This window comes from Temnothorax longispinosus, chromosome 2 (assembly GCF_030848805.1).
Source record: "Temnothorax longispinosus isolate EJ_2023e chromosome 2, Tlon_JGU_v1, whole genome shotgun sequence".
In the NCBI taxonomy this organism is placed as follows: Eukaryota; Metazoa; Arthropoda; class Insecta; order Hymenoptera; family Formicidae; genus Temnothorax; species Temnothorax longispinosus.
In genome coordinates, this window is record NC_092359.1 from 16,131,205 (window position 1) to 16,154,675 (window position 23,471).

At 38.0% G+C, this 23,471-nt stretch overlaps 1 protein-coding gene across 2 annotated transcripts in view; it reads left to right on the forward strand.

The window, feature by feature from the left end:
• Nucleotides 1-23,471, forward strand: part of Ror (tyrosine-protein kinase transmembrane receptor Ror) — a 250,063-nt gene that overhangs the window by 180,358 nt on the left and 46,234 nt on the right. For both annotated transcript variants that reach the window (XM_071769767.1, XM_071769766.1), the window contains exon 3: nt 17,561-17,654. In XM_071769767.1, coding sequence (XP_071625868.1) covers nt 17,561-17,654 — 94 coding nt within the window. The remainder of the gene's footprint in view (nt 1-17,560; nt 17,655-23,471) is intronic.

Here is a 23,471-nt window from a genome sequence, read left to right on the forward strand (position 1 = left end):
ATGCATTTTCCATAACTTGCACGTTAAAATTAGTCTCTGTTAACTGGTATATTGCTTACCATTCTTATAAGCGATTGAGTTTTTAAACACTTTCGGTAAGTGCCCAATAAATAAATAATAAAATACTTTACCCATCTCAGAAGGATTTCACTTTTACAAAATTTTATTGATACTTAGTTCTAATTATATTTAAAATCAAATTTTATAAAAAGTTATCAAAAATTTTGGTGTTTATTCTAATATTACCTAAAAAACTTTTTTCCATTATGATAATTTCTCTCTCTCTCTTTCAGTTTAATTTTATAAACTTCGAGATTTAAAAAAAAGTTAATTTTTTTGGTTCAAACATTTATAGGAAAAATGGTAGCTCTGAGCTATAATATATAAGGTTACTTGTTAAGTCTGGAAAAGTGTCTTCTTGAGTATAACGAGTGACGATAAGTCGCACCTAAATGGCGCCCTAAAAAGTGGTTGCTCCGTAAATGGTTCTTATCGCGAATCAGCGTTTTTATCCCAACCTTGAGCACCCGGCCCGGAGTAGACATAATTACTCACGCGAACGGATCGGTCGTGACCGAGCAGGAAGTGCATTACCTCCTACAAAGGAAACGTCCCTTCATCCCTCTACCCTCAATCTCCCGCGAAAAGAATGCGGCGAATTCGATGGGACAGATAAATTACGCACCGGACGATCAAAAGACCTTTCGATGGGACTTCGGTGCCTCTTCAGAATTCGCTTTACGTCTATCTGGAAGTCCAGGAAAAAGGAAAAAAGAGAAAAGATAGAAAGATATATAGATGCACGGAGGACACATTCCCATGTACATGCGATTCGCGCAATGGGTGCGGAGCGCACGCAGATACGTAGTTACATATACGCATTGCGGCGAAATCTCACTCTTGTCCCGTCTCCTCGCTCTTCAAACTCCCCTCCCCCCCCCTCTCTCTCTCTCTCTCTCTCTCTCTCTCTCTCTCTCTCTCCTCGCTCATGCGACAAAACTTCCCTTTGATGTCAAACAGTCGAATAGACGACTTTCACATTGTACCCTTTCTCTCTCTCTTCTTTCTTTGTCTTCTCTTTACCGCACACACGATTATTGCATTTGTGCCATTGCGGTCGTTGGTCGTTTTGAATTTCCACATATCCGCGCCGAGGAGAAAAAAAGGGGGAGAAAAAGGAGAGACGCGCACACCTATCGATTCCTCGTCACGGCTCAAATGTGGTGCCGCTGCTCGTACGAAAAAAGGACCCTCGCAAAAAAGGGCCTGCGCGCTCGCGTGTCTTCTGGCGCGCAATTAATTGAAGTGCACCTCTGTGCTCGTCCTGCCGAGAGAAGGAGCGAGAGTGCCGTTCGGGACAACGGCGATGGTTACAGGGATATCCACGGTGGGTACTTCCACCCCTCTCCTTCCGGGAGTTACTCGCGTCGACGAACCTCGAATGACGCGAGAGGGGGACGACGGGTTGGAGGACGCTCGGGGGAGGACGGACATTAATTAAACCGAGTTAATTTGTGATCGACATGGACGGTCGCGACGCGAGAGGAATTATATCATAGGGTGTACCGTAATATTGCGGGATACACTTCCAGGATATGAATTCCGCGGTTTTTATATTAACTCCCTCGCACGTGGCCTCCGAAAATATTAGTGTACGTAAAATACGTAAAATTCTCAGCGTAACTGGCTTTACCTGCACCTGCACATTTTATCGATTTCCTTTTAAAAGAATGATATGTTTTGCAATTAATACATGTATGAATTATGTTTTTATGTTTATCAGATATTATACAAGTCACGAATAGGCCAAATAACTTATATACATATAGTCTAATTCCTATTTTAATAAGTAATTATAATTACTTATTCTAATAATTATTAGATGTACATCTATAAAAGCTATTTAAATTTTTAATCTACATATATTTAATTTATGAGATAAAAATTGAATTGGGGAGATTATATATAAATTATAAAAGATACATCTTTTTTACTCTTCATATTCATACTGATAATCGTCACATATTTAATATTATTCAAGAATTTGTATTTCAGTAATGTATGTTTTCTAAATATCGAAAGTATATCTATATTTTTTTCAATATATTAAATGTATTATGTAGAAATTATAAGTGTGAGTTTAAGAAAACAAAATGAATCTCTCACGCATTTATATTAATATTTTTTTCCTTTTAAACGGCAAGTACTTTATCCGAAGTGTAATATTTCTTTTGATCATGATAGCTTTATTAGCACACGCGTTGAAAATTTTCCCATTAATCATTGTTTTTCTCTCGGGAATTCAAGATTAATGTTCCCTTCACGAAGAGGAAACAATAATCTTTCTCTTCGCCTCGCCAACCGCGCAAACTCGTTCGTTTTATAACTATTAACCTTCAGGAAATATGTTCTAATAAGTCAAAAGAACACTGCCATTTAAAACACTCTTGACACAACACCCGCAACTCGTCCATCGCGAGAATCTTTTGTTTTTGTATTATTTTTCTAATTTTATTTTAATATTCGTCTCTAATTTGCAAGCGCGTATTATTTTCTGAATTATTATTATAAGGAACACATTTTGGTTTCGCGACACCAAATCTGTAAAAAACGATCTTTCAAAAACTAGAGCATAAAATATGCGTTATTCTACAATGTAGCAAAAGTTTTTGCTTGGATTAACGTTGTTTTCTTTCAATTGTAGAATCATATTCACCAATTTTTTTCAAGAGACTTGTCATACACAGCCGTCACCGAAGATCGTCATCGCAATTCCTCCCTCGTCTCCTTCGTTCTCATCGTGCATTTACGTAAATACGGAACCCGACTTTTCGTGAGACTCGCTCGAAATGTGCACGCACGCACGCAACTACGCACGCACGTGCGCGCGTGCGATTGGCGCCGACACGTACTCTCGCTGCGAAAATACGAAGTGAGTACCAAGTTACACGACGTGACAGTCAAGACAGTCGAGGGTGGTGCCGGCAGTCTGAATAATGCGCCAATAATGCACGCAGATAAGAGAGCTGTGTGTCGCGTATCCCCATTTTCCCCCCTTTCCCTCCCTGCCTTGCTGCACCTTGGCACCACACGCATAAATACGCGCATTGCCGACGCGCGACAACGCACTCGCGCACGGAAATATATACCGTGTCGCATAAGTGACACCCGGCACGCGAGATTTTCGTCGTCACGCGAGAGAAATGATACGTTAAGTACATATATACGTATATTCTCTCGATTCCCCGCCGAGTCCAAATTTTTATTAGCCGACACCTCGGGAGTTTTATCGCGGAGATATTTTCCCTAACAAGTACGACTTTGTCAGAGGGGGGAAAAAAGTAGCTAATTGTGAGTCTCGCACGACGAGTCTCACACGCACGATAAGAAATTATAGACTTCCGGACTTGCGCGAGTGCGTTTTGAAATATCAAATGGAGATTTTCATACAGCACACTTTTGAAAGAAGACTGCTTTTTCCTTAACATCACTATGAAAGTAAAAAATTGTAATTACAATTATAATTTATTTAAATTTAAAAAACAGGAAATAATATTCTTAGGATTTTTCAGCTTTTAGACATAGATAGATATTATCAGAAAAGATTATTAAAGAGAGTCACGAACATGTTCCAACATTTGTGTTAAAAAATTACGATTACTTCCTTATTACTTTCACATTTGTCAGACTTATTCGGTATATCCTCTTAGAATTAACTGAGAGCTAGCGATGCTGATGAAGGTAAGCAACTGCAATGTGCTTTCGAAATCACAAGAGACGAAGGATACACGATATTTCGACCTTTGAAATTACACAGAAAACGGAGTAGCTCTCGTAGAAGAATTTTCAAACACTCGGATGCTTTGCGAAGACGCGCGGCAGCGCGTAAAACTTCACTCGCCTCAGCATGCTCTTATCGCGGCGTAGCCCTTTAATTATGCGGGATCGTCTATTTATAAATACGCACGCACACACTCGCACGTAACACCCCCATGTCCCCCCCTTCCCCGAGAATACATTCTCTCACCGGAGACGACGATATTACGTCGTCCTGTGCCCCCTCGCCGGCAATTAGCGCTGGGCTACAGCAAAATTCGCTATCTGCGAAATTACTGCATTAACGTGGGACGTGCTTCTGAAATATAGCACGGGTTATCCTTCCTCTTTCTCTTCTCTCTCTCACTCTCCGATCCTTTTCCTTCTCCTTTCGGGAGTAACGAAAGATCGCCTTACTCGGGTCGCTCCTGTCTTCGCCAACTGATCCTCGCAAAACGCGGGGATGTGACTCGCAGGACGGCGAGTGCGAAATTAAAGTGATTAAACGTAAAATCGCCAGTGAAACGTGATCAGGATGAAGATTTTCTATATATATTACGTATCTTAAAAATTAACCCGTCTAATAGAAGTTTGCTGCTTATGCTTCTTTTACTAATAAGACTATCAAAATTATTCTAAAATTAACAGCTTTGTCTAAGAAATATATATTTATTGTTCAGGTTAGATTTGTCAGTATATTTGGTAAAATCTGTTTATCTATTTTATATCATATTTTAGATAGATATTTTACACATATGCTTGCTTCATGTTTCTCATCAAAATAAATATCACACAATTTATCGATATAAGCTATAAAGGCGGGGGTGCTTTGTTCCTTCCCTCTCTTACTTTAAAAGTTGATCACTTCAAGTTATGCCAGTGTACATACATATTATGCACATTTACTATGCGTGGAAGTAAATGAGAAACACGAACCTTTCTCTGCCTGAAAACACGGGCGGGGAAAAAGTGCGAGGTAAAAAGAGGTAAAAAGGGGCGAGGGGAACAATGTGCTGCTTTTTCCCGTAATTTATCTCAATTTGATTGTAGGAGGCATCGTAGCTCGGTTTAACCATCCTTTCTCTTTTTTGCATGCAGCCGCCAAGTAAAATTATGATTCCCGTTAAAATATACCGGTGCGTCGCAATATTGGCAGAACGCTATTGGTAGCGATTAATTCAATTGATTGAGACACATGCGTTAAATTATATCGCGGTTAATTCCGCCTACCGTGCTCTGCGGCGATGCAATTTGCAATTTTCCCGGTGCAATCGTGTGGATATGTGCACTTAATGGCAATGGGAAAATTAATGCGGTCGCATTGATCAATATTTCGATCAGCGTCGTGTTGCATAATATAATTGAACTTATGGAGACGCTTAATTAGTTTAATTCTAGAAATGTTGTATTATTACCGCGATTTCTCTTGTATCCTTTTTTAATTAAGCCGCAAATGTCAGTGCGTAGCATCTCTAAAAATGATAATTCGATAACGCAGGATATTTCAAAAGATTTTATTCGGATCCATCAGTCAGACTATATATGTGATTGATATTAGTATTTTCTAAAACGGGAAATAAGAACCGACGACGAGGCTAAAGCTCGAAAAGCTCGAGATACGTTTGAGATAATCGCGGAATCGCCGCGGGATTTTCAGTCGGGCTCGTTTCGCTGACGCCGTTCTTTCCCTCTCAATTTCGCTCGCGGCAGTCGCGGCACGCAACAAACGCGCGCAAGGAACCGCATACCAAGACGCATCCGCCACGGTGACTTTGACGCGTGCATAAATCCAGGGAGGTCGTCCCGAGCGAGAGTATTGTGAGGCTTGTCAGACGCTCGCGCCTTCTTTAGAAACGCCATTTCTCTGCGTCACGCGTATACCTCGTTTCGCGATCCCTCTCTCTCTCTGTCCCTTTCTTTCTCTTTCTACTGCCACTTCTGATCTCATTATGCCTAAGCGCAGAACTGCTGGATAATACAAATCTTTCATCCGTTGTATTGTCGAAATCGAAAATAATCTCATGAATAAACTTTGCAATTTGCTTTTTGTCGAGTCGTTTAAGAAAACTCATGTGGTACGTCAATCAATACGTCTGAATAGAAGTGATAGAGAAGTCGTAATCCTATAAATTGTACAAAACTTTATTCGAAAATAATATATTCTATTCTTAATGGTTAATAATATAAATGTTTTGTTATTTAAATGTGTTTTTATATGAATATTATATTTTATATTGTTAAACTATCTTAAATTGTCATTGTCAAATATATATAATGTAAAGAGATATTCAAGCAACGAATTCTTTGTGAAGATATATTCAGATTCTATGAAATTCAATATTATGTTATAAAAATTTTCATAATTCTTTAGCATATTACAAAACTTCTTTTCAACACTAACAAGTTATTATTCGTTGAAAGTTTCGCCGATAAAGCGTTGCTGCTTAATTGAACCTTTCCTGAAAAAGCAGGAGGGGCGCCGTCCCTAACACGTCTATGGCCAGAAATTAAGTTTTCCAAAGGATCGGCGCGACCCTCGCGATTATGCGGCCCGGAATACTATCGGTCCTTTACAGGGGGAGTCGCGCTCCCCAAGGTGTACAATTTTTAAGTCGCGCCGTGCCGGGGCACGGCAGTCTCGCCGCTTTGAATGACGCGTTTTCAGGCGCAACGCGCCATGCCGAGCCGGGCCGGACCGAGTCGTCCGTACGAAAAGGAACGGTCGTATTTTGACACTGCTGACAGCGGGTCCTTATTCTCATGGTAATCCCGCGCCAACGACGCCTTTTCAGGAGCCCGTTCCCCTCCGTTCCGCCGCGTCGTTGTCCTTGAGGCGACACGAAAGATCTCCTGAGGATCTCCTCCCGACCCCCAGCCGACGCCTCATCGCGAATCGTTAACCAGCGAGTGCTCACTTGGCAAAGGATCATGTCGCTTTACGTGTATGAACAAAATTCCGCAGATCTTACGAATTTGCTAACATAAGACCGATCGTATATATTTCTTTAAATATTCGTTTGCGTACTTTATAGAAAGATATTTTATATTTAATATTTATTATACGTAATCTTTATACACCTAAAGGATTGTATAATCTTCACTTTGGAGAAGAGACCAAATTTATAGGGCAATATGTGCTATATGAATTGCTGTATAGGCAAAAGATAATTTCTTACTCAGGGTCGATAACCGTATCTAATGCGTGACATCATCTGGGCAGGACGAAAGTGCGCCATGAAACTGAGTGCCGTGTGCGAATTTGCCGGATCAGCAGTTCTCCAGTATAATCGCGCTGCATGAGTTTACTTAGTCGATAGGTAGATAGTTTTTGCTGCCACGAGCAAAACGAGATAAAAAGAAATATATTCTTTTTTTGAAGAAGAGACTTAGAATTTTATTTAAAGAAACAAGGATAAACGTTCGAATTACGAATACTGTTGCAGTTAAACAATATAAATTAAAGAAAGACAATTTCTTCATTATTCATAATTTATGAGAAATAATTATATATTTTTTCAAGACTGTCGATCCTAAATCTGAACGTAGTTCGCAAATTGGTACAGATGTTTTAATTATATTCCATCCTAATTTTATTAAAAATTATACACATGTATGCCCATAGAAAGCACGAATATAATTTACACAAGTATATTTTGAAGTTAAATCATTATACAGAATTACATCTATTGTTCACAGAAGTAACTCGACATATTGCTCTTTCTTCCAGTTACAATACATGCGTTGCAAATACAGATGAAAGACCAGGCAAGACTGATAATTCCAGTAGCCATTTCTCATCGTACTCAAACTCTCAAAGTATATTGCACATCCAAATATATTCGTTCTCCCAGTCATGATTCGCCATAAAGACGGTCAAAGCGTTAAATGATATAAACGAACCGTCGAACATTACAATGGGCGTCCGTAACTTCGTCGATATTTCACGGTCGCACAATCGACCCGAATGCCATCGAGACCGTTTTATTTTGATAGCTGGCACAACCGCGTCGCCGCAAAGGTCGACAAGAGAAAAGGGAAAGAGGGTGCCATTTTCGATTATTACGGGACATCACAATGGTGAAGGGGAGGATGTTGGCGCGGTCTAGCAGACCTTTCGCTCGACGGTATTTACGGGCTCTCGCATAGTGAGTGCGTTATTAGAAAGCGGAACCACCCTGCGGGTAATGACGTAGATATGTACTATTCAATGGCATTCACGACGATAATTATACCTTGTAACGTTTGTAAAATCTGATATTCAAAGAAAAATCAAAAAATCTCTTGTGATAAACGTGCATTCGTGATTCTGTTATAAGATACGTGAATGATTATCTATATAATCAATCTTGTGCATCCTACATTCGGGAATTCAAACGTACGACGAATAAAAAAATTAATTACTACTTATATAATATTGCCGATGTTTATCAATTGAAATTATCTCTGTTCCAATTAAGAACTCAAACTTCGCGATGCCTTATTTCATCTAACATTTTATTTTTAAAGTAAAGTAAGATAAAGAGCTTCTCAGTATGCTGAGGCTTCAGTTTGATAATGTGGTGTTTTTCTTTGGCAATCATGGCGAAATTAAATTTTCTAAAGACGGGGCATGCGCTCGCCGATTATGTAAGATCCGCGCGCGCATTTAGCGTGAAATTATTTGGGCAGCGTCAACGTGGAATGAAATTTTAATGTGAATCCTTGCGGCCCGACAAGAGTTATGCACGATGGTGATGGGCTTTAAAAAAATCTGTGCGCCAAGCACTTTAAAAACTGCCCGCGTCGACGACGACCGTGTCGCGGCGCTGATTTATCGTCTTTTTCCGATTTCTTTTGTGCCGCACGTGAACAACGAGCGACACGTATCAGCTTTACAAGTACCTACCCACGCTCTTCTATGATCGCGGATTACACGATCGCGTCTCGTTACGTGACATAACGATACGGAGATACACGTGCAACGTATACTGAACTGCGCTCCATTTGATCAAACAGGGTCAATAATAATGAGGAATACATTAAAAGTCCTTTTTTCAATTTTTTAAACTTTATCAAAAAATAATTTTTTTTGATGATCTTTTATTTTTATATCTTTTCATATCTTTATTTCTGTTCTCAAATTATTATTTCTTGCTGTAGAAATACGGTAACAGTTCTTGCAGTTTATTTCGCAACATATCGGTAATATTTTATTTTATTTTATATTTTCTAATGTCTTTACTGTAAATAAATGGAATTATATCGATCTTGTTGTAATATGTGCACACAAAATATAACATGGCATCACAAAAATTCATATAGTTCCTCAATTTTACATATAGTACGTAATTTCTTGGTGTGCAACTAATTGTAAGTAGTTTCACTCGAAGTGACAATATCAAGCTTATAGAGAGTCAGGGGGACAAAATTTATTCGGTGCTAAATTTAACTAGACTGCAAATTCTGTCATACGCAAGCAAAATTATTGAGAGAATCACGAATATACGAGAATCACTGCAATATTGAGAATAATATAACTTGTTCGGATTTCTACACACATATATATTATACAACTATAAAATGTACAAATTATCTTTCCACTCGGTCAAACAGCTCATCGATAACCAAAGTGGATTTAGCTCGAGTGACTGTGCGCATAGAACGGAGAATAGTCGGAGTTGGTCAAGAATCGCTTTAGGGAACTGTCCATGCCAGAGCCCGCGGCAAAACGGGGGTTTGAAGGCTTCTATACATGAGGATCCATCGGGCACAAAGAGAGAGAGAACGCGGCTTAAAGTGGTTGTGGCGGACAACCCGGTAAACTTTGAGTCAATTCACTGTTGCGGCTTCCTTCACTGCGTTAAACCGGGTTTTCCCTCGGTAAAGGACGTTTCTCTTGAGTATCTAATCGCCAGGTACAACGATGAAAGTTGCTAACGGCGACGAGGGGACCGACCGACCGACCGACCATCGGGCGCCGAAAACCTGCGATCCATGGATTGACAAACGCGATTTTGTACTCAGTACTTTTCGTTGAAATCGGATTCGATCGCGACGAAAGTTTAATTCAACCTTCGATTTCAGTTAACCCTTTAAAAGCACAAGTTTCTCTTTCGGCGAGTTTAGATTTCTCTCGAAACCTAAAGTAAAAAATGCATGTGTTTAAAATGTATAATGGCACGGCGAGCGAAAAGCAAAAAGATAAATGTCTTGAGATGCTAATATTTAAATGTAATTTATATCGTAGTTTCGTAAGGATACTTCAAAAAAATAAATCGATATTCCGATCCCCGTTTTTCACTAGAGAGTTTTAAAGGATAATGATATGCGCGACACGTGTACATATACAATAGTCACATGTAACAGTCGATGAAAAGTCCTAAAGAAAGTACTGCGACATGCATATCGAAACCGCATCAAATGCAATACATTAACGCGGATAAATGGTTAACGAGGGTGTACATATAATTTACGATGATCACGTTCCGCGCATAACGCGGATCGCGCCTGGGGCGCATATTTAACGCGCTAATAGCCGCGGTCGAAATAAACCCGCCACGGTCCACGCACGGCGCGGGCCGCACCGGTGTTTTAAATAATCTCAATCGGTCACACGTTTCGTCACGGTACAGCCGAGCTAGAAATATGTTTTTACATGCGACGAGACACAAAATCACCGGCGCGATCGCCGATGCATCGCGCTCAGCTGGAAAATACGCGAATATTACGCATGAATTGCCCTCGTACACCACTTCTCGTTTACGGGTTCCATGATAAACTGTTGAGAGGCAAGTTTATCATAATAAAAAATTATAGGCAGAATTTTACGCCCTTTTGTTTCGAGTATTAAATATTTTAAAAATTCTCGATTAAACTTGTATTAAAATGAAGCTTTTTTGGTATGAGAAAAAATGTTACACGTCCATACGTAAGTTCAAATTTGTCAACAGAATCGGAAAATTTCAATAGGAATGAAATTGTCTTATTATAATTTTATAATATCATTGGCTGTTAATATTAAATAAAAGTTTTACAAGACACTTTTTCAATGACAATAGAATAGTCATGTTAAAAAGACTTCCATGCAAATGAACAGAAAAAGCTAAGCTAATGCTCAGTCTGTCCCGTATAAAAAATTCTGGAAGCGCGCGAGATTTCCACGAGGTCGTCGATTTTTTGAGCCATTTAAATGCAAAGTCCGTGCTACGAATATACCTTAAATTAAAAGGGTATCGTACTTTTTTCGCGGAGTTGAATGGAAACCCTCCCTTTTTCATCTCTTTCAAAATGTCGGCTCTTCTTGTCTATTCGCCATGTATATGATTTTCCATACTCTCTTTTTATTTTTCATCATAGTGACATGCATACCGCTACAAGTATTAATCCAAAAATGCCGTGCTGATATATAAAAGACGCGACGCAGCGCCTGAATAAATACTAATGAAAACGATTCGAAGTATTCGCCAGGCTGAAAGTTCTAGCAATAGATTACAGTAAATACATACAAATCTAGCGTCGACAGATTGTAACAAGGGACTCCCGAAACACGCCACAATTATGCGCCACTCCATACGTAATTTTGTCCGTCAGGTTGCGAAACGCGCAAAAAGTCGACGTGCGCGTTCAATGAATCCCAAATGCCGACTAATTATCGTCATGTTGGAATTAACCACGCCATGTCAAGGCGCCTGCGGCCACGTGTAGGCACGGTTTTGTTTAAAGCTGTACCCCGAATGCATAATGACGGCACGGTGATGTGCCGTTGGTGGGATGCCAATGTTGCGAATGCGGCGCCGCGTGTCAGTCTGCTTCTGACACACACGGCCCGACCCGCTTTGTTTCGCGCCAGCCAGCCGTCTAGGAGAAATTGAAATTTCGTTTAGACACCGCGCCCGAGAGAGCAATGTCCCGATGACGTGCGGATGGGGCTTGATTAACCTCATCACTCAACGCACATTTTATAGGAATCACAATGATAACGCTATATATGCTTGTATTGTCTTTCACGTGTGGTTTCTGTGAAAACGGTTTTCAAAATTGTCACATGTGGATGTATTAAACATTTTTTATTACTTCAAATAAGAAACATTTCATCTTTTACTTATTTCAATTGCTAATATCAATTAGATTTTTATCACGATGTGATTTTAATTATCACAATTTTATCATGAAGAAATAGGATAAAGTAATGAAAAGATACAAAAATTTATCGTTAAAGAAGCGTCTACTCTAAATTCTCAAAAAATTCGTTGAAATTTATTGAAATCCTCATCAACACGCTACCACGTATGTTTCACGATTGGATTGAAATTGTATTCTTAGGTTTTCGCGGTTTTCCGAGAAAGTGCACGGGAAAACATATGGGAACGGTGACTACAATAGCGTTCGATTTTATTGGTCCTCTCCCACGAGTGGTGCATGCACGTTCCATACACGTGCCCGCACACGTGGGCATGCACGCACACATGGTTCCTTCTCTTTTCCCATACGTGCTGCGGGCGTTTTCACGAGGGACGCATACCGCGTAACCAGACACTTGCTGCAAATGGTTTCCGTACAGTGCACATAGATTGCGGTTGCACCGTCGTCGTACCGACGACAGTCAGCAGATCGAGACGCGATCGAAGCAACGCTTTTCCACGTTGTGTATCAGAATTTTATGATTATTATCTTGAGACACGCGAGAATTCTGTACCTACCACTTACATTTTCGTCGATCATATTGGCGTATTTCCCACGAGACGCGCGAATAACTTAATATTATTCAGATATAACATTTTAATGAGAAGGATGTATACTGATTGAAGAATTAATTTAAAGAATAAACTTTGTGAGAAAATAAAAAAGAAATTTATGTCGTGAAAATAAGCGAATTTTTTCCTCGATATGAAATTTTGCAACGGCAATGTAAAATTCGATCGCGGATGCGCAGTTAAACGAAAAGTACGGACGCAATTTTCAGGCCGATGCTATTTTATGCGGCGCAGCTTGTCTCTTTCCATAAATTGCACGGCCGCAGTCACGTTGTTGTAATTAAAAACAGCATGTCTCGGTGATTTGCGCGGCTCGATTCGTACGCACTGACACGGAAAATATTCGTATGCACGTAACATCGAAATCAGAAGTCGTTAAAGAATGCGGAGTTTTGGTGGTAGCATTCAACGACCCGTGAAATTTAACTTGAATCGCAGTTCAAACTGACCACGTTACGAAAATCCGTTTAATCGTTGCGGTTTTTCGATGCAACGCTGTTGTTAAGTAATAAGTATTCCATGAATGCGAAATAGTTTAGAGTCATTTCGGTAATTTCGGTGAGTTTGATGCAACTAATAAAAATATTAATAAAACATTGGGCTGTTTTTTGTGAAAAAAGAACAATGCTCGTTTTATATTTCATCTTTTACTCCGCGATATTTTCGATTATATCAATTTTGCTCTAGAATTGTAATATCGTCGAAACAAACAATAAAAATATACGTCTATAACAGGGATTTGTGTGGGGAATGTACATCCGGATTTTTAATCACATAAATGCACCACTTTCGATGATTACGGCGAACACGTTAAAGCAGCAAATTCTGCAGCGATTTTCATATGGTATGATAAATCTCATTATATTCACGATATCATCAACTCGGTAATTCAAAATGAAATCTGCGTTGACAACATTTGCCAACTGGCGTACACATGTTATAAACATAGAACGCATCACGTGCGGATACGCGAAATATATAGGGACGCCAGAGTTGTGTACTTCCGACAATATGCCAGACTACATTGGTTACATCAATAACGTTTATCAGAAATTCGAAATTATGACGCGAATAGAATTTTCCGATGAAGAATTTTATTAACAAACAGATTATAAATTCCTAATATAATATTCATAATATTTGACAATGTTTGGCAAAGCATCTTTATACATATAAAATAAGTTCCCCAATATAGATATCTTTAAATTATATATATATATATATATATATATATATGTAACGATAATTATATATAATTATTTCAATAATGATAAAATAATATTATTTATAATTATCCCTATAGTAATTAAAAATATTTTATTAATTATTTGCTAAAATTCCTTGCAAAGTTGCAAGTATTTTATTTATTAAATAACAGAGAGAGAATTTATACGCACGAACTATGCAATAAATGTTTAGGATTAGGCTATCTTTTCTGTTCGACAATCTGCTTGATTTCCTTGACATCTGTGCAACTATCTGACAACCAGTCATCGTTCGCCATTTTGCCTATCGAATCGTAGGATCGTTACGCGGGGTACGTGATGCATGACGCGAGATTGCTGTCTTTACGAGTCCTAGGAGAACGCTTTTGTCAACGACAGCCAGCGGGATTAGTCACTCTCCGCAGTCCTGCGGTACTACTTTCATATTAGACGAACTGTCATAGTGGTAGAGAACGAGACCGAGCGAGAGAGTGTAGGAGAAGGGCCTTTCTGCGGCCGCAATCTCGCGGCGACAATTACGCGGCGCTAACGAAATGACTGCTCAACTCGTTGTAATATCACTGCAACGCTGATAGGCAAGATTAAACCACAGCTTGCTTAATCAGAGCGTTCTCGTTGAGGAGGATTAAAATTCTAACGTACTCTTCGTATTTCAATGTTTTTGATAAAATTCCAAGATCTTCCCTTCTGTTAATTATACGGGTAAAAATAAATTAATTTATCTTATTAAATTATTCTTGAGGGATTCTATATATTCTGTAAATAATCATGCAATTTTATTGAATAATTAATGAAGAAAGATATTTCTCACATTTTCCTGTATTAGTTTTACGAAAGCTTCCGTGCTAAAATGGAAATGCAATATACTTTTTAACATTTTCAGTATTGCCAATAATATTTTTAGTAAAATGTGAATTCTGAAAACTGCATTTGATATTAAAAATGAACAAAATAAAAACACAAATCCCCCGCTGTTGTTTACCACAAGTGTTTGATTTACAGAGTGCTTTGTCACTGATTGCGCGATCGGAAAATCTACGTCGATATATCGCGCGCATCTCCTACATATTTTATATATTAAAAACGTCACACGGCTTTGTCAATCAATATTACAATCTCGATATAGAAGTAGAGATGGGAGTCGCGCACACCCGCCGGTATTTGTCATATACTGCGCGCGCTTTTATTTTACATCGACCAGAGATTTTTTCGTATTTATTTTGAGTGGATTTTTTATCGTGCGCTCGCCGAAAAACTCGCGGCGCGGACGAAATTCAAAGTTAAACGTCACTTTACAATCCGAGCGGGACGCATCGCGCCTGTACGCGGCGAATAAAATTCATATTTTTCCCATATCAATATTTGCAAAACTTCTCTATATCCGATCAAAATCCCGGCGTCGCAGCCTATCGACGATAAAGCACGTACGGGAGGGGCAACAGCCAAAAAAATTTTTTTATCATTGTTCCAGCGTGATAGACTATAATCAAATCGATGGCTCGATACAACAAGGTTATAACTCAAAAACAAATTATTTTTTGAAGTGCCCATCGATGAGACATATATGTTTCTTGCTAATAAAATAGTGTTATATACATATATCAAGTATGACAAGCCAAAAAATAATTCTAAAATAGATTTATATTGTATTCTAGGACGGTATATTTGTTGGAAAACTTGTACACAAGGTTTAGCTTCTTCACAAAAATTCTTTTTTTAGCAGAAATGTTGTACAAGGTCACTACTTATGTGAGAATTTTTTATTTCAAATATTTAATTTTTTTAAAAGCGAGATTGAATTTTTCAAGGAAAGTATATGTTCTTCTCAACATATATGCTCTGAGAAATGTAATATTTTGAGTTACAACATTTTTGCGGCAAGCTATCAACGTCTAATGCGTGTAGCGAATAAATCGAGTTGGTCAATGGATCGAAAGGCGAATGCTCGTGGGGGGGGATAGAAGTTTAAATTTGTTCTTGGCACCCGCTCGGCTGACGTTGCGGGAGATATTGCAGGAGTGGATAATTTACTCGATTATTTAATAGCTTTGGCTACGGCTACGAGCCAAAACTTTACACGTACAGCATACTACAAGACAGCACGACGTGCGCTCGGATGTTGCCAACTTTTATGAATGGAATTATGACATAAAGTCGACAAAACTGCGCTCTTTTGAAATCGTGTTACGGTACGTCGCCCAAGTAGGAAGAGCACGAAGTGCGTTTTTGTATAGATGTAATAATTTAATTAGTAATTGAAAACGTATCAATTATTATATCAAATCTTATACTGTAGAAAATTTATTAAATAATATTTTACATTACTCATTGCAAAATTATATCAATTTATTATGAATATAAAATAACAATAAAATTCTACCTTCTTTTCCCTAAAAATAGAAGTATTATTAAGAAACTTAACTTTCTATATTTTAAGTGTTTTAATTTATAAAGAAAAAGAAGAAAACACAAAGAAAATATTCTTTACATTTATTTCATTACCCTGGAAATATTCCCATATTTATCAACCACAAAAACTTTTACAACATTCAGCTAATTTTCAGAAAATGTGACGTTTATAAATATGATAAGTTTCAGTTATTTGCGTCAGCTCTTCAATTATAGCATGCTGAACAACGCCGCATGTGCCGTCCCAGAATGGGATTCCATATTAAACCTCTTTCGCCGTCGGATTACTCATTACCGCGCTAACAACCTCGGGAACGTGCCGACCTTAATCACGATTCACAAATTAATCTCGCGGCACCGCCGACCGACGGTATCGTTTGTTGACGGCACCGTCTAGCCAAATATATTACCTACTAGGATCCGGAAGACGTGCGAGTAAGTTATGATTGTGTGCATGGAGATTACCCCTCCGACTTCGGCAAATATATCCGTTGTACCGGTTGTAATTTAATCGTCGGAATGTCGAGAATTCGACGCGTTAACCCTCCCCGAATTTCATGTGCACAGGAACGCTGGAAAAATCGTTAGACCGACATAGAAACGATGATAAAGAGTGGGAACGTTGCTAATATTCACGAAGAACCGAATAGTCAGCCAAGAATAATCTTGATTAAAGCGTATATATCGCAGTAAAATATAGTATCTATTATTATTATTAATATCTATATCACTAGTAAATAAATAGCAATTATAATTTATATTTATAAGGAGAAATATATATTGAAATAACTCTCGTTATAATAACGATAAAATAGAAAATAATTGTTTATTCTTTTCAATTTTCTATTTCGTAAAATATCGGTGCTCGGACGAAATTTGATTATCGAGCTGGTAATTAAGTTCTATTGAAGTGAAATTGACCGGAAATGTGCACGAGAATTAATTTAATCCTTCAGCTGAGCTTGATCTACTCTTGATTTAACATCAATATTGAATCGATAACGAACGGTTCGTTTCACGACGAACTTCACAAGAAACTGTATAATCTTACCACAAGAACGCTAATTGCCGTTAGTACAAGAAAATTCCAGATTTCATTTAATAGCCGTGGTCATTGAAATTGAGCACTGGCGAGTGAAAGAGTGTATAAAATCTCAAAAGATTAATTTTTCTCTATCAAATTAGGCTGATGATTTAATTTCAAATTAAAAATGTGATTTAAGAAAATAAATTAAAATTTGTCTCATATTGCTCTTTTCTTTTTTCATTGATTGGAAACCAAGTGAGCCTTTACGTTCTTATTTAAAATAATAATTTATCAACTTTAAGGAACGTTTCGATATATTCTGAGAATTAACGAAAATTATCTTCCTGCAGGTGGAAATGGCGATGTCGAGGATTCGGATACCGACGTGCAGGACTACAGCACGGACGAGGACTACAACGATGTTTTTGACTCGACCACTAACGGGTGAGCCTTGTATAGCCCGCAACCCCTATCGCCTTATCGTCTTATCGCAGGATTAAATACGAAACACATATCCGTCTAACTAGCGCCGCGCTTAATTAGCAATTAAAATTGCTATTGATCGCGTCTATCCGCGATGACCGAAGACTTCCTCCCTACGTCCGGGCGAAATTGCCGAGACGGGCAAGAAACCGACCCGCGCGGAGAACCCTTTTTAATTGCGTTACGCTTTTACACATACACTCTCTCGTTCTTCTCCTGTTTTTTTTTTGTGGGAATTCCTCGTTACTAAAACGGGAAGACGAGATAAGAATACTTCATTGACCGCCGAACCGCGTCAAAGTATGAGATAATCTTGAAGCTCGAAGGAAACGCAAAGACTTTGATATCTGCATCAATATTAACACATTTTATGTACATGAATTTGATTAATTAATTATCATATATTATTAGTTATTATTGCTTATTATTTTATTTATTATTATAGGTAATAATAATATTTATTTAGAATTCAGATAAGGAAAGTCAAAATTTTTAACAGTTCCGAAATCGGTCGATCGGGCATCAAAAGCGGCAGGTATGACAATCGCGCGCGCAAAAAAAAAAGAGATAATTAAATAAGAGAGACGAAGGATGTTTCAGAGATTCGTTTCTGCTGTATGACGGCAAACTGAGACAGGGACAAGGGGGAGAGGAACCCCGCGGGGCTTAATAAGGAAGCGACTTGATTGGTTCGATTCGAAAGCTAATAATGCTACTTCCCCGTTAGGAACCCTGTTTGGAACTGCAAAGGCTGCCGCGCGATTAAATTTGAATTCTCTGTCCCCCTATCTACAAGTAAGCTAATTTGCGAAGGACGCGTCGATAGAGCCAATCGAAATTCCGCAGTTCAAATTTCATATCCGCGTTTTCCCCGGGCGAACAGCGACTGGCGAAGCAGGTTTCCGACAGGCTTCTCCGTGCGCGCGGTATGAGTTTACAGCGGGATGAAAATATATTCGAAAATTCCCATCTCTCGGGAATGTCCCTTCGCGCGCCCGAGATCTCGAAGAGAAAAGTCGCGCAATTTCCGCGCCGCGCGTTGCGACTCGCGCCGATTGCGATTTTCTCCCCGCGAGCAGGAGTCGATATCGACGTCTTGTCACAATAAATCAGTTTTGTCGTTATGCTGGAAAATTTAATATCGAAATCAACGTCGAGCAGAGAAAAAGAGTTTCAAATTCAAGGATAGTAGGCACTTTAAACGTTATTCGGTAGTTTCGGGCCATCTGTGCGGTACTAAAAATTCTAATATATTTTGTTCTATTTTAATTTCCTGTCGACATTTCTTCTTTTAGAAGTCCTTTACCTTATTAAATATAAAACCTCACGATTTATATACAGAGACTTTTCTGCAATTTTCTCTTCTCAAAAATTGGACATCTTGTCGTAATAAATCAGTTTTGTCGGTCAGAAAATTGAATATCGAAATCGACATCGCAGACGAAGGAAAGTCTATATACATACGTTTTTTCTTATAATTAAAAAACATCGATTATTTTTAAGTCATAAGCGATTGAAAGGGATCTTTTGCTGTTAATTAAATTAATGTAACGCAATTAAATAATACTCTATATAGTATAATGGTCTAAGAAAATTAATGTTCTTAGATAAGCTTTCTCTCCCTCTCTCAACAGTATTTCCCGCACGCAAGAGTGACACGCGAATCGATATTACGGAGCACAGATTTATCGTGGTATATATTTCGACACGATAATACACTCGTCGTTATTGAAATTACATGCCATAAAACGCGCGTACGACACCTTGCTTCCAAGACAGCGTATATATCTATGGCCGTTTCGTAAAATTTATATCTTCCTTTCGCGTAGTCGTACTCGAGGAAAATATATTTCGAGGATCTATATACAGCTATATATAATCTCTTAATGCTGCAGAATTTTCACTTATTTCGCGCCGATGTCCATGAATTTCCATTATTATCGCGAAAAAAATACTTTTTATAAAATACGAGCAATTCTCTCAGATAAAAATAAGGCAAAAACCGCGCAACAATCGTGACACATAATAATGAAAAAAAAACATTAGCCAATTAACGTAAAATGTACAGAAAAGAACAGTTTTGTTGAAGTATCTAAAAATTTAGCTAAATACATCATCGTGCTTCAGTGTTCTAATACATAATTATTTTGAGATGGTGCAACAAAATTATTTTCAGATCTGTATCTATAGCTAAATTTGTAGATACCTCAGCAAAATTGTTCTTTCTCTGTAAATAAATAAATTACTATTATTTAAATATATTATAAATCATAAATATATTTTTGATTGCTTTGTGTTTGCCAAATTTACATTTGATGACATTTGATATACATGCGAAATTAGACGGCGATATAATTTTGTGTTAAATAAGGTTTGGCTCGAGGTTTGGCTAGGTAAAATTGTGATAATCATTACGACCATCTATGACGATCAATTTTAATCGCATCAACCCGAGGCTCTACTCAAGTTTACTGTCACACAACTTTGGCTTTACATGCACCGTACCCCGAAATATCACGTTTACGCGCTAGTACGAGAGAGGCATTAGTTTACATCATTACATCACGACATAATGACACGGTAATGGGTTGGCCGCGATTGAAATTACGCGTCCTAGTCGATCGTGGTGACACATTATGGTCGTGATACCGATAGGACGCCAGCCGGGGCCGTACACTTGCGTGCGTGCACGCCTTTGTGTATGCGTATGCCTGTATACAATATCAGCATACACTTCTCCAATGCGATCACTATACATTATTCCACCCTAAATCCTAAATGCGGCATAGCTCCATTAATATTGATGCCCGGTTGGCTGTGGGCTTCTGCGAGTAGCCACATCTCTATACGGGATGTTAAACAAGAATAGATCTCCATCTTGAAGAAGCCCTTATAATCTTACGATTACGCTGCAGTCGCTTGAGGAAGAATCTAATCCGATCAAGTTGAATTAGAATATATAAAGTTAGAAACACCGATAATATACTTTGAGAAAATTTAACTCGTTCTGAAAATTACATGTGTGTGTGTGTGTGTGTGTGTGTGTGTGTGTGTGTGTGTGTGTGTGTGTGTGTGTGTGTGAGCATAGATGTGAAAGTAAACATAAATATAAATACTGGTAAACATACATAAGCAAAATAAATTGCGCGAGGGAAGCCAAGTGTTAATCGAATCGTCTATTAACGGTTATTCGTACACGATTCGTGGCGCAAGCTTGTATAGCCGCAGTATCACCAATAATAATCATTGGCACGATATTGTTTACCTCTAATTTGGGTATAAATGTTACGGCGTGTATATTGCTCCCCAATGAACATTGAGTACGCTAATGTTGCAACAACATGTTATGGGTCTGAAAATGACGGCGGCGTTCGATACTACTCTGCCTGCAGTTTCCAATCATGCCGTAATAGAAACCATTATTTATATCATTATAATAACAAATACGTGATATGTAATAAAGATATAACCGACATAAATTGCTCAACGATTGTCCTTTATAATATTACATATCAAGCGAAACGATATACGAGAGGAAATTACGAAATAAACTCCGATGGATCATATTCCCACTGCGCGTTAAACGTCAAATATATTCGTCCTGTTCTGAGTTTCATTTCTAACATAAAAATTATATTGAACGGCCATATTTAATGCGAAATTTTCTGTTAATAATATCATTTTCTAAATATTGAAGAAACGTACGCCAATAAATAACGTCTGTCATGCTTTACTTAAAACAAAAATGTTTCAACGAAATTATATTCTTGTTATAAACATATTAGAGAAAATTTCCAAAAATATATTCAATGGAAACAAATTGATAAGAAAATTATGAAAACGATATAAAGAATCATAAAATTTTTAAATATTTGAATGAGAGTGCGCTCAATCCATTACGACTTTCCACTCTACAATTTGTACGTTTCCTTCCCGCATTAACTTTAACTTTCCAAGCAGGCGAGCGGGAAACAAGCTCCGCCACTTAAAACGTTGTCTCCGACATTGGGGTGCGGGACTAGCTCGTCGTTGAGCGGTCGGAGGGGAAAGGGTGAGTTAAACGTTGCATTATTTATAGAAACCCTGCACAACCTCCTAATCTCTGTCTGAGAAGGTCTTCTGCCTACTTGAAATGGCCAACGAAGAAAGTGACGTAATGTCGTCGGTGCGACGAAGTGTTAACGCTCCTCGACGCGTTTTCCCTACAAATTTTCCACGTCTCTTCCGGAAATCTTAGAGATTATATCTTACTTTAATACCGTATTCCGCATCTCAATCCTGTGATATTTAATGAAACGTAAAATTTTTGTAATGTGACGAGGTTATTTAAATGCAAAAAACAATTACTTTCTTCTCATGTACCTACTTTTCATTTTCACTTATAATTTTAATCTGCTTTTATTCCCAATTAGTAAAAACCGATTACTTAAAAAAAGATGGAAATTTATTTAGATTTGTCATTTTAATTGCATCTAACCACATATAAGAGCATCTCTTGCTTTCCATATGTTTAGTCTTTGCTATTTTTTTTCAAATACGCAGATTTCCAAACTTGAAAGTTAAACGTATAGAATCTGAAATTTATTATAGCAGAATATCGGTTATGAGATTTAATCGGTAGGTCCGCGCCGATGATTCGGTACGTGCTCATTCGTCGACACACGAATGCACAACATATTCGTGCAATAATATCTTGCACACGAAACAAATATCATAACATACACTACGAGGGGTCGGACCGCGTAATTAGCAGAGTCGCATATGCTATTATATATTGCGAATACATGTCGTGAGTCGTGGGTGTTCTGTAAATCCCTTTGTCGATCTTTGCCGTCGCCGCCCTCCGCCGTAGGGTAGTGCAAACTGTATATTTACTCCGATATTAATTATTCCAGTCACGATCGATTAACATTCGTGACTCGATTAATTGCAAATGCTTCTGTAATTAGATCTCGTAAAATAAAACGTACGTGTTATCGTCTCATAAACATCGCGGTACTTAAAATGATTCGGCATCGATAAATGATAATGATTCATATGAAATACACATTGATCATGACAATTATTATTAAAAATCCGACATTAAAGACAAGAGTAGCATATGTAGATAATCAACGCGTTATTCGAAAGATATTTCAATCATATAATTTTCATGCTATTTCAATATAAAATGTATAATAATTTTATTTCTTTCTTAATAATTTTTATAGGATTAATGAAATTAGGTATCCTATAAAAATAATTCAGAATAAAATATAATATTTGTACAAAAAGTTCTCTAGGCGATATAAGGTGAAAGAAAGTTTTTTTCACAGATATTTACTTCACAAAAATTCAACATGCAAATTATTGTGTTTCCAGCAAGCTTTATGAATAAATAATGTAACGTCATTTGCAATAATTATAACAATTTTTAAGCATATAAATCTCGCGTCTTATTTTGAAAGATAAAATTTTATTGTATTTAATACTTTATTGAATGATGTACCGTAATCTTTTGAATACATAAAGCTTCTAAAGATTTTAATCCTGCTCAGTTCACGGCCGTATGTATAATCTCCTAGAATTTTTCCGCGTTATATGTATACGGCGAGACAGTGCGACAAAAATGTCGTGATGGGCCGATATAGATAAGAGGGTATAGCGTCGCGTTTACGTACGTAAATGTATGCAGTTTTATGTATATATATCGCGCGTCACGCCAAGTTAAGAATGCACGCGCGTGTCATCGCGTGCAGCGCGCCGAAAGTGGAAAGGGCACGTTTCGCATCAACTGAC